The sequence below is a fragment of the Mizuhopecten yessoensis genome, unplaced genomic scaffold (genome assembly GCF_002113885.1).
Source record: "Mizuhopecten yessoensis strain PY_sf001 unplaced genomic scaffold, ASM211388v2 scaffold4121, whole genome shotgun sequence".
Taxonomy (NCBI): Eukaryota; Metazoa; Mollusca; class Bivalvia; order Pectinida; family Pectinidae; genus Mizuhopecten; species Mizuhopecten yessoensis.
Genome location: NW_018405386.1, coordinates 1043421 through 1061704, shown reverse-complemented (window position 1 = coordinate 1061704; position 18284 = coordinate 1043421). Strand labels below are relative to the sequence as shown.

Sequence of the window (18284 nt, the reverse complement as noted above, 5' to 3'; positions counted from 1 at the left end):
TTCTCTATTTCAGTCTGTCTTTCAGCAATGTGCGTGCCGAAGCCAAGCTCCACAGCGCCTACCACTAACCTGAAATGTCTGGTTTGCGGGGACCGATCGTCTGGGATACACTATGGGGTGCTGGCCTGTGAGGGATGCAAGGTAAGGGTACAAACAGTACAGTGTGCAGACCTGTGATGGGTGCGAGGTAAAAATATACATCAGGGTGTGCAGACCTGTGATGGGTGTGAGGTAAAGATATACATCAGGGTGTGCAGACCTGTGATGGGTGTGAGGTAAAGATATACATCAGGGTGTGCAGACCTGTGATGGGTGCGAGGTAAAAATATACATCAGGGTGTGCAGACCTGTGATGGGTGTGAGGTAAAGATATACATCAGGGTGTGCAGACCTGTGATGGGTGTGAGGTAAAGATATACATCAGGGTGTGCAGACCTGTGATGGGTGCGAGGTAAAGATATACATCAGGGTGTGCAGACCTGTGATGGGTGCGAGGTAAAGATATACATCAGGGTGTGCAGACCTGTGATGGGTGCGAGGTAGAGATTTACCTCTGGGTGTCGGCATAAGATGGGTGCAAGGCATAGATAACTATTACAAACAATACAAGGTGCAGACCAGTGATGGGGGTGAGGTACAGATATACATCAGGTTGTCGGCCGGAGACGGGCGTAAGACAGAGATAACTACAGGGTGCAGACTTCTAAGGGGTGTAGAGATACATTACAAGGTCCTGGTCTATTAGGGGTGTTAATACACATTACCTGGTGATAATGTAATGGGTGTAGTGAAGTAATATACATGTACTACAGGGTACTTGCCAGTGAAGCATGCACATTTTGGGATTCAATACAGGTACTGATATCTGAATAATGCAAGGTATGGATACAGCAATCACTGTTAACCTCTGAGGGGTGCAAGGTACTCGTACAATTTCAGGGTGCTGACCTTTGAAGGGTGCAAGGTAGGGGTAGAGTAACTAAAGGGTGTTGACCTCTGAAGGGTGCAAAGTACATGTAAGCTTCATGGTGCTGTGGGTGCAACTTAGCCACAAATTATTTTCATATCCCTAAACAGTATGGCAAGTAATAAGGGAAACCCGTGAACAATATCTTAATCTGCTGGAACCAGTCATGTCCGAATTAAAGTGGTATCTAATGAGCTTTATCAACTTGTTGACAGGGATTCTTCCGTCGAGCCCTCCAGGATATTGGTGACCCAGCAAGGAAGAGGTGCTACTACAACAAAAACTGTGAGATTACCGTGCTCACTCGCAACAGATGTCAGTACTGTCGTCTCCAGAAATGTCTGGCACTCGGAATGTCAAGATCAGGTAAAAATACATTCTAACAATCGGTGTGGTAAACAAAAGGTACTTTGCAGAAATACAGTACATTTCATAAGAATTTAACAAACGAATTCCTCACTATTGAAATGGTTTGAGCTGAGCTTCTTAGAAATCATCAATACCTTTTTCCTTGATTTCAATCTGATGTAGATTTGTACCAGGAACTATTGTTTTAGGGTCATAAAGGTCAAGGCCACTGTTACTATAAATAGAATATAATTGTCATCACACTACCATCTTCCTTTTTGATACCATTTTGATGAAGCTTCAAACAATCATTCAGTATTGGAATATATCAAAGGAATGCGTGTTTCTAGGTCACTGTTAATTTGTTATCAATAAAGTATGACTGCTTACGCTCGACCCTCCCCCTCCCTCCCCCGAAGGAAGAAGGAAGTAGGAAGTAGTGTTATGTATTTGCTGTGTCCATTATTGATTGTCATCTTTCTAGACAGCTCATTTATGGTTGCTGATTCTTTATACTTTGTGCAAATGTCAATTCATTGGATACCTTGAACAGTTTTTACGGAGTGCTGGCTCCAAGTCAAGATCGCTGTTAATAAAAAAGGAAAGGTTTCATCATTGTTCTAAAAGGATCATTTATGACGACGGAAATGTGCTTCAATATCTTGACCTTGTTCATGTTTGTTCGCTCAAGGTCAAGGCCACTATTGCATCAGGTAGAAAACTTCCAAATAGTAATCATTATGGTCTTATTTCCTGGTATATGCTTGGTAACACATCACCTAGAACAATAAACAATGCATGAAGACCGACCAGAATTTTCATGGATCACATTCTTTTTAACCAATGGTACCATGTCCTAAATACGCGCATAAACCAGTAACAAACCCAAATGATGTATTTTCTTCATGTTGCTGTAGAGGGTTGTCATGGGGACACTTCGTTTATTGTGAGCTTTGCTGACTTCCTTTATTTCCTCATCACATTCAAATGAAAAAGGTCACAAGCTAGAAATAGAAAAGGTCATCATGATCAGTCAAAACAGGTGGAGGGTCTGGTTTTGTAAATTTATTTGAAATGTTGTTGGTTTTCACCCTCTGAAGGAGTGTCTCCACGACATCTTTTACCCAGAAAATTTACTCTGTATATGTGCTTAGTATTAGAAAACATGGAAAGGATAGTCAGGCCACATAGACAATGTCTATAGCCAGTGTTCAATTGGGATAGCAAGGGTCATAAAAAGGGTCCTACATTGTACCTTAGGGTATTAAAAAATATCTTGCAGGCAGATAAATATATCGGGTAGACTAATCAATAACCCTACCTAATGTTAAGATAGACACGTTAATATAGACACGTTCGAATTATTGAAATAATCCAGTTTTTATATGTTTACCTACAGGTTACAGGGTGCAACTTAAAATATTTTGTTTGTTAAAAATTCAGTGAATGCCTTGGAGATAGATTTGAAATGCTTCGGAGAGTCTACTTGACAAATGCCTAAGGCTAAAGAAATGCAGCCTTGTGCTGAAGCCTGGTCTAGTCTAGACAGCTATGGCTTGAACATATCACAGTAACATTGAACTTTGAAAGCACCTAAGGCATGTTGGGGTTTTTTAGCAATGAAAACAAGATTATCGGAACGCAGATCAAATATAACAATTACTTATTCAGCTATCTTAAGTGAAATGTTTCAAAACATTCAGCTATTTGCAAAAAAATAAAAATAAAAATATTGGCGATGTTTTTGCCTAATTTATCATTGGAATGTGGATAATCTCAGAATAACTATTGCTGATTTGAAATAAGACTTGTAAGTCTCTGGTCTGCCCCCTCTCTCTCCTGAAATAGAAACCATTGCTGTCCCAACATTAGTCTGCTGTTAATGTAAAATCTAAGAAGACGGATTGCTCTGTTAAATCTACTTAATTATTCCCATCACATCCTGGGTTGTCATGTTTGTGGACATAAAAATCAGTGTAGATTTGATAAGTGTATATATTGATTTTTCCTTGGTTGTTCCTCCTATCAACACACTTAAAAGTCATTATCAATGACATTGTGCCATCACCAAAAGACCAAATTAGCTACGGAGTTATTCCCCTTCCACTGACGCACCATGCTTGTGCTTCTTTAACTCATTCACCCCTGTAATTTCATAATGAACTATTCCAACCTTTGAATTGGAAGACTTTAAATGTGTTTTCCGGGGTGAATGTGTTAAAAAATATTGGCAATTGATCTACAAATGTGATTTGAAGAAACAGCTTGAAATGAGGTGTTTATTTGATATGAATAATGCTGTTTTGCAACCGATTATTGCAGCAGTGAGAAGAAGCGAAAAATGTACTTTTTACTACGCAGTGTGTTAATTTGCTTTCTTTGATTTCAGCTGCAAAACTTGGTCGACGTTCTCGGAAGATGCGAGAAATGATTCGTAGTATGGAGGATACACAAACAGAGCAGGCCCTGCACGGCCTTCTCAGTCTCAACTCGGACATAGAGCGACAGATTGCTGCATCCACTGAGGCTGCAGTGGCTGCATCCATGAACAATGGCATCAATCAGACCGGACCAAGTCAGACGTCGATGGCTGCCCTGTCGATGCTTCTAAAACAGCGTGCCCAAACTGGCTTCCTGATGGACCGTGATAGAGGATCCATAGAGACCAACTGCTCCACGGAAGACAGTAGTGAAAGTCTGCCACTGATCAAACAAGAACACCATGATTCCATCGACAACCGGAAAGAGATCCATGACAGGTGTCAGTCTCTGTCACCAGAAGCAGAGTCTGTCCACGTTCATCCCGCCCACACTGGGATGACGGACTCGGCGACGCGATCGTCAATTGTCAACTCACTTCTCACACTCCCACAACACATAGCGTTCCGCTTCCCCCACCCCCACCTGTTGATGCCCGGGGCCATAGACCCCGGCAAGCCATACGAAAATAATGTCCCACCTTTTGAGTCTTCGGCCTCCGTCAGCCAGCCTATTGACGCAACGATGAACGGCCTTTCTGCACACAGCCACTCACCACTTAGTCAACAGTCAGTCATCGTACAAAACACCACACTTGATCTCAGAAAACACAACCGTGGTGATGAGAAAATACGAAGTCCCATCAAGAAACGTCCTTACAATCCATCATACAACACGGACAAGGAATTAGAGGATGAGGAAGACTGCTACCGCAAAATCCAGCGCAGAGATTCAATGTCCAGTGATGTGGGCTCCCCCGATCCCTACCCATCAAAAAAACTGGTCATCAATGAAATGGCCGACAGACCTTTTCTTCCATCGTATATTCCAATGCGGGACAAGCAGTCAACAATGGACCATACCGCTGTGGTGGCCCCCATCGTTAAGAATGTGAGTCGCCACGAGGATGACATCAAGCTCACAGTCCCCATGTTAATCTACAAAATCCACGACTCCTTCCTGCAGACCTTCACCTTTATGAAGTCGAAGTTACAGGAGATGGAGGAGAAATTGATGGAGATGAGGGAACACATCGCCCAGGGTCTTATGAAGAAGGAACCTAACATACAGGACCTCCAGCGCCTTGAGTTCATCATGAGGGTAACGTGTTTACTATTACTGAAGACATACATATTTCAGCGTTAGTCTTATTTAAGCGCTTTTCATGCTTTGTAATTGTGCTAAGTTAATGAATGCGCCAATTGAACTTCCTGTATATTGTTCTCTGTTGAATATTTTATGGTTGTGGCAATTCATCAATATACTTATCAGTTAGAATTCTTTAAAGTATGTTTAAAGTATCTCAATTCCTTGTAACTTTCAGTGAAGAGTTTTAATTTACCATTATAAGGCATTGCACTCCATCATCATTGAATTTGCCAGTGTCCAGTTGGCTTTCATATTGCCTATGAATGCCAACTGAAAGCAATTCAATGCATAAAGGAACATTAAAATGTAATATATACTTACCAGTATTTTGTATATCATGGGCCAAAGTTTTTGTGTGGTTCAACATTAAATTTAAATATGTCTTAACAAATATTTGCTCCATTAAAGTTCAAAGTTTTTGTATGGTTTAAAATTGAAATCTGATATAATTTTACCAAATATTTAATACTTTGAGGGTTAAGTTTTTGTATGGTTTAACATTGAATTTAAATATGTCTTAACAAATATTTGCTACATTTTAGTTTTTGTTTGATTCAAATTTGAAATCTGATAATATTATATTCTTACCAAATATATAAGTACTTTGAGGGTTGAAGTTTTTGTTTGGTTCAACATTGAATCTGGTATAAAATGTAATATAAGCCATACAATACATGTTGAGCTACATCTACCACACACTGTATCCCCTCAAACTTGTCTTTGCCATAAGCAGTTTTCATCTTGTTTCTTCTTTAAAACAAAATATGAAAAGCTGCTACCCTAATGGGATCTAAATAAAATACTGTTGTTGACTTTGTAGGGCCCAAATGGTAAAATGATCAAGCCAGGGGAGCTCTGCTGGGAGGGTTTCCAGAGCCTACTGAACAAAACCATACAGGACACCGTGACCTTCGCCAAGAAGATCCCCGGCTTTCCTCACCTGGACCAAGACGACCAGATCAGCCTCATCAAGGGAGGCTGTTTTGAGGTTAGCTGATGCGAGGTTTAAATGCAATACAGTGAAACCTGTCTTATCTGACACCCTGTTGATTCCAGCACATTGGCCAGAACCTGGTTGTTGTCATTAAAAATGGGATTACAGGATTGTGTCAGATTAGACAGAGTGTCAGAATTTACAGTTGATCAGAATCCAAATGACATAAGGGTGTTGTTTGTTTGACATACCTCAAACTAAGAGATTTTCTATAGTTTTAGAAAATAAATATGCCTGAATTGATTATTTTGTGTTCTTAAAGGTTAGGGGTTTTCTTTGGTATTTTTTTTTTATCCCATACCTGTTGCATCTTGTACTACAAGCAATTTTCAGACTATGAAATACAACGTTCTGTATTGCACATGTGCAATACGGAATGTTGTATTTACCTACTAGCCGGAACTACTTTTTATGGGAATCCCCTTGTCATTTTGAACTGAAAAGTTCCCAGTATTTGCAAAACATATAAAATCTATGTATCGATCTCTACCAAATACGGAAGGTATGTGATAAAAGCAAGACCACACACTTGTGTTTTAACGAATCAGAAAGCACTCGTCCGCACAATAAACTCGTGCTTTCTGATTCGTTAGAAAAACACAAGCGTGTGGTCTTGCATATTTATTTGGTATACATAAAGGTTTGGCAAGGTTTTCTTTGGTTTGTAAAAAAATACTGGGCTGAACAAAAAATATTAACCTTGTGTAATATTGGTTTGACCGATTCAACGTTGTGTAATATTGGTTTGACCGATTTAACGTTGTGTAATATTGGTTTGACCGATTTAACGTTGTGTAATATTGGTTTGACCGATTTAACGTTGTGTCATATTGGTTTGACCGATTAAACCTTGTGTAATATTGGTTTGACCGATTTAACGTTGTGTAATATTGGTTTGACCTTTGGTTTTGTAGGTTGCGTGTGTGGTGTACTCTCAACTGATAGACTCCGAAACGAACATGATGTTTGTTCTGGGTAAAAACATACTCATCAAACGGGAGGAGATGAAGATGGGATTCCCGCTGGGCGAGCACTTCGTGGAGCTTCTCTTTAACCTGTGTATGAGGTTCAACGCCTACACCCTGTGTGACGCGGAGAAGGCTCTGTTTAGTGTGCTGGTCCTCATCTCACCAGGTAAACCAACCACTGGCAGTGATACAAAGCTGGTGGCCTATTGGTCGTCAGGGTGTAATTCTTGTCTACAAGAAGGCCAGAAGGCAGTACTTGTACATGTACTATATGATGTAAAACTCATTCAAGTGAAAAAATGTTGTCCCAGTACAATTCTTTCGTGTTATAGAATGAATGGCTTCAAGTGGTTGTTTCAGTACCTGGTAATACGTTGATGCATACCTGTATGAATGTGTGATTGTGCAGTAACCGGGTAGTTAAAGCATGATCTGAAATTTCTGAATCAAAATTCCTAACAGACCCGTTTAGTGTCGAATATGTGGTGTTAGTCCCCAATAGGTGCTATTAGAGGGGAAACTAGGTTCATACTAGCTCAATAGTGTACTGAAATCAAGTCTTATGTCAACTGGAACATTATGCTGCATTAATGAGTTTGCGAAAAAACGCAAAAATAAAAACATTGCTGCAAAAAAATACTTTTTTCAATTTATCCCTTTCACCACTGTAGACCATAATGGACCCATCCATATCAATGCATGGTAGAGTCTACTTAAGTTACATAGGGGTGAAAGGGTTAAGTATATTCTGATACAATATGTATAGTTTTAGTTGAAGTGAAAATCAGTGTTTACAATAATAGATCTCAAATCTGATATTTACACATAACCTGTAAAAACGATAATCTCTGTTACAGATCGGCAAGGTTTGAACAATAGAGAAAAAGTGAGCAAGCTACAGGAGCTGCTGATACAGGCCCTTCAGGCCCAGATCACGGCCAGTCACCCCGACGAGGCCGGACTCTTCCCACGGCTACTGATGAGCATCTCCAGCTTACGAGAGCTCGGCGTGGAGCACCGGCGCATGCTAGAGAATCTGAAGCATCAAATGAGCTTTTCACACGACCTTTATGCAGAGACCTTTGACCTTCTGACCTGAGCTGCACAGACATCTATCTTGCCACATAGATATCAATCTGACTATTGTACACCACAAATGTACGGAAAGCTTCCAGATCATGTGATATTTTTTCTTCAGAATTATTTGAGAAAGAAAGTGCTGATTAATCCCGATTCACCCGAGAGCAGAAGACATCTTATTTCGCTACGTTTTATTTTATGTCTTATGTATCCATATTAGCATTTTTATTTATTATTTTTTCCGTTTTTGTTTTTGTTTTTAAGGCTTGTATGTATGTTTACATCTAATCTTTCATGCTGCTGGTCAACTCATAGTTTTCTGAAAAGAAACAAGAAGAGATTTGTTTTCATTCCATTCACGAATTAAATATTAACTAGTTATTTTTTTTAAGTTAAGTAAATTATTGCATTCCTTCCATTACATGCGTCACCAACCCCTCAAAGGGGAAACCATCTGGATCCTCGCGTACCCTAATACCTTACCTGGGGTCCAAGTCATAGATTTTAATAATGAAATCAAACTCATACGGTATCACAGTTCATTAACATATTATCAGCTTGATGTAATAAGCCTATCACGCAAGTGTTCTATTCAAGTTTCATGCTAAATGTTGCCAAAAACATGTGACGTATACAAAATACTGTACATGTATATTTTTTGTTGTTTTAGTCATTATTGAATTGATGCTAGTCTAGTAGGCAGTGTACGGCCCCTTCTGACCAAGGATTCGAGTCTACTCCACCAGGGCTACCTGAGCTCAGTGTTCCCCACGCGACAGTATTTACCTGTTTCAATTAATTTAACCAATGTCTTGAAAATGTCATACACCATACATGTCATACATTACTGAAACACACACAAAATGATTCCCATACTTTTGATTCACTTATCACTGTATATTCTCCGTGTAGTTGACTCACATTGATCCTAAGTTGACTAAAAGTTGGTTCACCATGTTTTTGACCCCCCGTTTATCATAGCCTGACTCATTGATTTAGCCTTCTCTTGACTTGTTGTGAGCAAAGGCTAAACAGCTGTTCAAGTGTTCCTTTGAAATGAAAAGAAATTCAAAGTTCTAATTTATTTAAAAAAAATATTTCCTTCAAGAGTTCAGCATATACATAGTACTAGATCATCAAGCCCTTTTGAAGTTGTCATACCCCCTGTAGGAATAGTGTGGTACCATCTGACCAGACACTGGTGCTGCCCCCTGTAGGAATAGTGTGGTACTATCTGACCAGATACTGGTGCTGCCCCCTGTAGATATAGTGTGGTACTATCTGACCAGACACTGGTGCTGCCCCCTGTAGAAATAGTGTGGTACCATCTGACCAGACACTGGTGCTGCCCCCTGTAGGAATAGTGAGGTACCATCTGACCAGACACTGGTGCTGCCCCCTGTAGGAAAAGTGAGGTACCATCTGACCAGACACTTGTGATAGGAAAAGTGTGGTTATTTGAATAGAAATTGGGTTTGGCCTTTGTAGAAATAGACCATTAGTTGGGTAATCTGAGCAGAGACAAGGCCAGTGGCAATGATGTAAGGGAAATAACTTGAGAATCATAATAGTCACCCAAAGTCAAATGTTTTATATAGATTATCATCTTAAGATGTAAAACTATATTTTTTTGCACATTTCATTTTCTATTTTCTATTGCGCTTTAACCTGGTAATGATTTTTTGCATTGTGCATGTCCTCCTCATCACCATCTCTAATAATATGCAATTGCTGACCATTGCTATGCATACAGACTGTAAGGTATCTCGTTGTAACCTCCACATGCTGGATAAGTTCTGTCAGTGTCTTCAGACAGCATGCGATTTGCCAATAGTTCTGATGACTTTAACTCATTCACCCCTGGATACTCATTTGAACTCTTCCAATTAAAAGGTTGGAATAGTTTATTACGAATTTTCAGGGGTGAATGAGTTAAATCCCCCCTTCCTGTCCTTGATATGCAGTAGTTTCTTCTACAAATGAAGTTGTGATTAATTTCTAAATGTTACATAGGTATATAACTTGTTTTTTTGTAAATCTCAAGCTTTCATCTAGCTTGTTGTAAGATACATATCATATTTTTTTACTCACAAAGTGTGAAATGAAAGAGTAATATTTATTGTATTAATATTGAATGTAGAGGTTTCTCTTTTTCAGAAAGTTACATTATTCTGTGAATGGAGATAAATTCTTCATGTATTCTTGGTGAAGTAAACTTTAAATATTTCATTATCTGATTGGTCAAGGTCAAGGTCAAATGGACATTTTAGAGTCATCTTTTGTATTTTTCGAGTTTTCAAAAGTGATTGTCACTTTTTTCACTGACTCAATTTTTTGCACAAGATTTAACTTGTCAGCTGATTTTCCATCCTGGAATATTTTGTCTTTGTAGTAAACACAATATCATTTCTTAATGGAGAAAGAGGGAGGGATGAATTATCTGCATATTAGAGATATCTCTCTCCCTCTCTCTGTCTATTTCTCTCTATGAAAAAATGAAGAAGGATGGTTGTCAGTCAGGTGGGCGAAGAAACATAGACAAACAATATTATTTATTATGTAGGAAACTTATTCATGTTTTGAGATTACTTTTTGAACTCTACAACGGTGTAAGACAAGCGAGTATTGGTGAGTTAAGTTTTGTGGTGCCTTTATACAAATAAATCTTACTTATGATTAAAATTTTACACGTATTCCACTCCATGGCCCTGTTATATAATAATACCTTAAAGTTGAAATGTAAATAAAAAAAACACCACAAAATTCATTTTACAATATCAATTATCATATTTAATATTTTTGTTTGATATATATATGAAATACAATCTCACTTCTTCTTAACTGATTCTCTTTCTGTTTTAACGTTTTAGATATGTGATTTTCTTGCGTGATTATTTCAAAAACTTAGACCTTGCTATATGACTTGTGTTTTGTTTTTTCTTTGTAAAAAAGCTGTCTTCTGCCTCGGTGAAACTCTTGGTGCTGGTAATGATTATTATGATAATATAATTGTAATGGAAACTACTTGGTATAATTACAACTGTATGCATCACTCTTTGTATGCTATAAATGTATGTTTGGGGGGTAAATCAGCTTTTTATGTTTACAATGTATGTAAATTTGTTCATTTTTTATTTATTATTACAAAGTCCATGTACTGGGGCAACCCCGCAAGTCCATTTGTCTATAAAAAAAATATTTAAGTAAGTACAAATTGTAGTTAGCTTTTTTGCATTTTTGAGCAACCATTATTTATTCATCTATTCAATTCCATAATTTGTATTTTTATACATTTTGTTTATTTGTACAGACTGCGGAGTGTTTGTTGATGAGTGGTATAAAGTATAGAGATTATTATTTGGAGACTATACAGCTGATAGTTTAAGTGAAGCGTTACTCTTGTGTTTGTCTGTTGGAAGGATCAGTGGGATTAGTAACATATCAAATGTTTTACGTAACAAGATTGGTCTCATAGTGTACATGTAGATTCTTCATACTTCTCTGGTTTCTGTAACTTGACTCGACTGCCGTATTTTACCCGGGATAAAACCGGAAATGTTTAGTTCATAACCTTGCAATTGGTTAAGACAACTGAACTGAATCGCCAAAACCTAACTGAGGATTATTGCAGTAATACACCTTCCCCAACCCTGGTTTCCGTGTTTTGTTTAGGGGTATCAGTCATTCATAGTATTTAATTATAATCCCCTATAATGACATTAGGGGAATATACTGGAATCAGCTTGTTCGTCTGTCTATTTGTCCATCTGTCTGACCTTTGGTCTGTCTATGGTTAAAAGTTTGTCCGATCAACGCCTCCTAAACCAATTAGACAATTTCAACAAAACTTTATATGTATGATCAATACATTATACAGTTGCACACCTGACTTTTTCGTTTTTTATTTTGACATTTTCCCCAAAAGTTGTTAGCCTTCTTGTACCTTTCATGTCTTGTCTAGACAAATTTCCACAAAATAGGTGACCAATTACAATGAAAGTTTCTGTGAGTGATATATAGGGAATATCCTTGACATCAAATGACCAAATTATAATTTTTGGGATTCAAGATGGCCACCATAGGCTTTGATTGGCCGAGACAATGCTCTTTATAACTCGGGCTCTGAAGGTTCGACTTTGTTGATCCTTTTTGGGAGTGATGCATAGCTTCAAGTTCCACTAAAAATTCAATCAAATTATCAAAAATTATCAACTTTATTGTAACCTGAGTATCAGGTTTGTCAAATGATTTTTGACAGATTTTTTCAAATCTTTAATGATCGAGCGGAGGTTAATAGCCTGAAGCTTACAGTTCTAGTTAATAGTTTGCATAGAAGTAATAGTGAGGAACCCTAACCATGGATAGAAATGATTTCCTCGTGGAACATTTGGCCGATTAATAAATACACAACAGATTGTTTCAATTTCCTTGTCACATACCACACTTCATATCAATGTCCTGGTTCTCTGCCTCATCTCATGTCATGATCCCTTAGTTGCTGAAGTCAAAGGTCACGGTGATTAATTGTGACCAAGGTCACAGAGGTCAAATGTTTTAGTCCTGCACAATGCCTGCCCCTAACCAAAACATATTCATATCAACCGATCGACCTTCATCATGAACGTATAGATATTAAAAAGTAGAACAAAGAAGTTATCACTGGTAAAATACAACAATATCAGCAGGCCCCACGATCATGAAACGTTTGGACTTGACTGATCACAGATAACATCATAAAAAGTGACATCATATATGATTGGCTAAGCAAAACTTCAGTCTAAGATTGTTTCACAATCCTGGGGCCAGGACAGCTAATATTCTTTATTTAGTAAAATTATCGAATGTGTATGAGGAAAAGTTTTTTCTTATAGGATTCATATAACATATTTAAAATCACTCCACAAGACAGAAAAAAAAACAGATTTCTCACATGGACAAGCCGCATATAATCAGAGAACCAGAAAAAGAAAATTGGCTATCAAGGATTTTGCATTTGAGTATTGACCTGGTGTACACGGGTGTGTTAACTGAAGCTATAGAGAGAAAATGTAAAATTTCAGTGATCTTATGACAGCTGGTCGGCCATGACCAAAACAAGTAGCGACCACGCTTCCAATCCACAAACCATATCATGTGGATTACTTTAAAGGAGTCATAATCGACCTTTTTCACTTCACATGTGGATTTTTTTTGTTTTTAATTACTCTTAAGTGACAGCTTCATGTTTTGTAAAACACTTGTTGATTATAATTGTACGTACGGTGACACTCTTTCAGTACCTATTTGTTATCATAATTTCGAAGAATGAAAAAAAACCCAGAAAGTTGTTGAAACTCGGAAATTTAAATATTTATGCTTTTAACGAATTTTGTTTTCATTCTGCATGTGTTTCAGCTTAGAAATGAACATGTAGCTGAAGAATCAATTGCAGTTTATTTATTTCGTTATTAAGGAGTTGAAACTTGTTCCTTCTCTGTCTTTAAACAGTATTTTGTGTCATGAATCTGAATGAGTTGCATGTCATGGTACATTCCTGTTAGGTTCCATCATTTGGACAAACACATGGTTTACATTCTAGACAAAAATTCAATGAAAACCTTACATTTCGAACGTTATGTTCAACCAACTGTAGCTTGCTTCCTGTTGATTTACACATATTTATTATGGAATGAATGAATGTGTATGAGTTTATTTTGTTGCAATCTGTTTAAAATCATACCCATTTCTAGCTTCGTATACCGATACAAAAATAACTGTTATACCTATTAAGTAAATGTTGTCAATTTCTGAAAACATTTCATGTTCGTAATTGTTTTTTTTAAAACCCTGATTTAAATCAACAGCATGTTAACCCTTTCAACACTGTAAAGCATAAAGGACTCACCCAGATCAATTCATGGTAGAGTTCATAAAAGTTACATAGGGGTGAAAGGGTAAATGTGTCACTACAGAGCTTGTACTGCAGCACGTTGGCGTTAGAGGCTGGGACAGGGTGTGATTTTACGCAGATTGCGTAGATCCTAAGCATATCTTTAGGTTTGTTATCTATGTTCATTTTGGGCAAGCACGCCAACATCATCCCAGCGTTAAACAACATTGTACATACATCAGTAGGTAAGATACATGTACTAATTTATTTATATACATTCGAGGAGAAAGAGACGTGTTTTATTTTGGCTAATCTTTATTTTTTGATGTGCAATAGCTTCTACTATTTAAGAAAACCTTGCATATTTGTCATTTGAAAATAATATCATTAAGCATATTAAATATTGCTTACTCATTTCCCTCTTGCGTACAACTTTTAAATGCCTATATAATAGACCTGCCTAATCTGACTCCTGAGTATTCCAACATCCTGGCTAATCCAATATAATGCTGTAATCCCATTTCTAATGGAAAGTATGAGATAATACCTATATTCTGACATTCTGTCTAATCTGACCAATGTGTTGTTTACGCCACGGGGTGATAGATTACAAAGGTTTCATTGTACAAAAACCCTGATTTGATGCAAGAAAGCACCTGATGTGATTGTGCTTGTATCTGAGTGAACCACAGCTTAGCATGACCATTGAGCTTCACAAAGATGGATATCTATGTATCAAAAAATTATCTCAATTTTTAATCTCAATTTAAGTGTTTTGTATGAATATCAAAGTTCTTACTATAAAATTCAAAAAGTATACCGGTTACCCTTCCAGTTATTTAACAGATAGAAAAAAGTATTAAAAAAAACCCATCCCATTCGACTTTATATCACAATGAAGAATGACATGTAGTATAAAGGGAAATGAGATTTTCAGCAATGTTAATTATTTTATTTTATTTCTTTAATTTTCCTTGTCAAAAAACCTGGAAATCATGCTTTAATAGATTAATTTATCAGCATTAGCATATAACAGCATCTAATTTGTTCTGAAAATGCAAATATATTCTAATTTCTTAGCCCCCCCCGCATCCCCCCTTTTTTTTGTTAGTATTGATAGACCACTATGTTAAAATATACCGGGCTATATTAGTCACTGGTGCTAAGAAATGAGAATTAGAATTATGACTTTGCATGCTAGATTGAAGTCATCAACATAGGTATTAATCATTGTAAATATTTACCTTTCAAAATCGTTTTCATTTGTATGTGGTACACGGTTTTATGAAATCACTGGTTCTTGTAATGATATGATTTATTTATTACAAAGCATATGCTTTCAATAGCAAGCCTATAACCCAATGTGCTATAAATACCTGCAATTTTAGCTCATAAACAATATTAACAGTTTTATTTTTTTTATTTTAGATATTGTGTGCACATTTAAATTATATGTTAAAAGCAGAGACATAGAAGTAAAAGTTCAGATGTGTGAAAATGTCAACAGGCCCTTTATGCATTTTGTTCTGACACATGATTGATGGCTAAGGACAACGGAGCACATAATGTTATTATATTTCTTAAGAAAATACCTTAAAAGTATGATAAAAATATAAACAAAACTGGTACAGTTACAGATACTGCTTCAACAAGTTTGACTCTACACAAAAATGTCATTGTACACGACCATTACATTACTTTGATTATAGGTATTGGAGAATCTAACGGCCTATGTGCTAAACGATACATTGATTCTATGGATATCCGAATACGAAACGATCCATGTGCATCACGATACCTTCATTCTACAGAAATCGAAGTTTGTGAAAGTTCATGAGCATTACAATACTTTTATCTTAAGTTGTTTTCTTTATCAGGATAGTAACTTTCCAAAGAAAACAACTTACTGACTGAAAATATTTCTGTTCAATGATATCGAAGCTTGTTATGAGTAGGTTTTTACTTTGCTTATTAGAGACTGCCAGCCTTATGACGACAAGTTTTAGATTGAAGATGTTAACAGTACAGGAATTAGCTGGACAGCAATATTAAGGACAAAGGTGAAAGTCTATATTTTAACGGTATATACATATACAAATGCATTGCTCCATTTTGCACACCGTGAAAAAAATTAATTCAGGCCTGAAAATATTTCAGGATGAAAAATGTGACTGGCAGAGTTACAAATTTTCAAAATTTTATATAAAATTAATAATTCTTCACTGTATTTCTGAACATTTGAATTTTTTTTGTTGTCTTGGAGAGTTAATCACAAATTCAAACACATATACATTACAAAAAAAAAAACATATTTAAAGATATTATTTTGCCTATACAATTCCTTAGAAGGATTTTTTTGTAGCACAACAGTGTAAAATTTACATGAAAAAAGTAATAACTAAAACTTAATCAGAAACAAAATAACTCATCAATCTGCTATAATAGAAATTTAAAACTGGATATTTCTGTTTGTTTTGTATTATTTAAGCGTAAAAAAGGAAAAATATCAATTATATATTTGTGTTTATGATCAAGAAGAAGTTTTGAGGAATGTACATTGGTATTATACCTGTAGCTGGTGCTTTGCGTGTGTACTTGTACTTGGAGATGCTTTGTGTAACAACAGCTTATAATACACTGTGTATAATGGTGCTAGTCATGTGCTCTAATGTCAACTCTGGTATTTGGACGGTATCAGCTATTGATGGTACAAATTTCCGGGGGAAAAAATAGCATCAAAACTTCTATGTGCTTTGACGTAATCTCTCGCACTTGTTAATGCAATAATCTAGTTACGGTTTAAATTATTTTTTGCTTTTAATCGATAAACGTAAAAATGTGGTCTTTGATATTAATTCCTTTTTTTATCAGTTGGGTTGTTGATCTTTGCGCATTCTGAGAGTGAGCATGATATATCATTCCTCACTGTGTCGGCCATGTTGTTTTTGACTCCATATGTGCACTTGTGCCTACATAGAACCCCAACCGACCCCCTCACTTGTGTAGTGTAGAAATGCACGCCTTCCTGTTGAAGGTCGCTGGGGGTTGTAAGCCCGTCCCTATTTCTAGCATTGGTTATATATACTGTATATAAATATATGTGTGTGTGTGTAAAAATAAAGAAACAAAATTTACAAAAGAAACCCAATAAGTTTTAAACTAAAATTGGAATTAACTGTTCAGTCAGTGTTAAAAGTAAAATATTCCGACATCAAATCTATAACAGGATTTACATAATTTCATTTTTTCAAATATTTTGTGTGTGCATTAGACAACAAATATTGTAATCTATGATAAAATCTTCAAACTTTAGAGATCAGTGATTGCTTTATTTTAGATCTACACATCCTAAAGATCTGATTGAGCACTCCCCAAACCAGATATCAATGTTCATTGTAGTTTAAGCTTGAAATACTGCTGAGGCCCAGAAGCTCTATGCAAATATGTTTTCCTACATACCAAGCTAACAGCACACTTGTCCGTACAGTTGTTCGCAGATTGAATAAATTAGAAAAAATGGAATCTTGCAGTGATCAATAGAAATTATGAAAGATCAGACTTATTCTTAATCATAAAAACATATTTGGGTGCCTGTGTACACCAAACATTTGATACCCCAAATAATATTTCATATTTACAGTCAATCCTGTATCAAGATACCAAAAGAAGTTGGTGTTTTGATACAGATTAATTTCAAAGTGATAACACTACAATTGGGAAAATTAAAAATAGTCTGTTATCACATGTGGTCTCTTAATTCAGTCACCCCTGAAATTTCATAATGAACTATTCCAACCTTTGAATTGGAGGAGTTCAAATGTGTCTTCAGTGGTGAATGGGTTATTGGAAATGGCTGTATGAGCATGTTTGACTGTATAAACTATAGCTTCAGCTATACTTTCCCAGCATGATTCTAGCCGACCCCGACCGTAATATTACAAATGGTAGCATGATTCCAGCCTACACGATTCTGCCAAGATGACCTGTTTATCTGTGGGATACAGGTAAGGCTTGGACCATGACTCCACTGCCCTTAGTTTATACATTAATATGTGATTGAACCTGAAAACTTGCCTTTTCAGACATCATAAACAATGTTGAACTCAGTGTTTCTGTTTGCACTGGTTTCATAGAGATAATGATGATCCACTATCAATGATCTGGTCACCTGGTTTCTGGTTAATTATGTCAAACGGGGAGACATCAAAGCTGTTAAGTCACACCCTAGTAAGATGTATTCTGTCTCTCAATGAATTATCTTATTGATCACTTTGTGTCTATTCCATTTGTCTCGTAGACTTGCCTTTTGGCGATTACTCGACCAATAAATAATGGAATTAGTACAAGCCATACCTTATTTTATACACCAGTGTTTTTTTCCCTTTTTACAACTAGATTCGTTCATTAGGGATAAGCCTGGGTTGGGGGGGG

The 18284-nt window shown here is 36.7% G+C and overlaps 1 protein-coding gene across 6 annotated transcripts in view; it reads left to right on the top strand.

Annotated features, from left to right (window-relative positions):
• The window catches only part of LOC110448568 (nuclear receptor subfamily 1 group D member 2-like), a 118655-nt gene extending 100382 nt beyond the window's left edge, over positions 1 to 18273 (top strand). For 4 of the 6 annotated variants that reach the window (XM_021494877.1, XM_021494875.1, XM_021494878.1 and 1 more), the window contains exons 4-9: positions 14 to 141; positions 1183 to 1333; positions 3705 to 4894; positions 5763 to 5930; positions 6851 to 7070; positions 7762 to 18273. In XM_021494877.1, the coding sequence (XP_021350552.1) occupies positions 14 to 141; positions 1183 to 1333; positions 3705 to 4894; positions 5763 to 5930; positions 6851 to 7070; positions 7762 to 8003 (2099 nt within the window). In that variant the 3' untranslated portion in view covers positions 8004 to 18273. The remainder of the gene's footprint in view (positions 1 to 13; positions 142 to 1182; positions 1334 to 3704; positions 4895 to 5762; positions 5931 to 6850; positions 7071 to 7761) is intronic. The other 2 variants (XM_021494874.1, XM_021494879.1) reach the window with 1 other exon arrangement.
• The last annotated feature ends 11 nt before the right edge of the window (positions 18274 to 18284 follow it).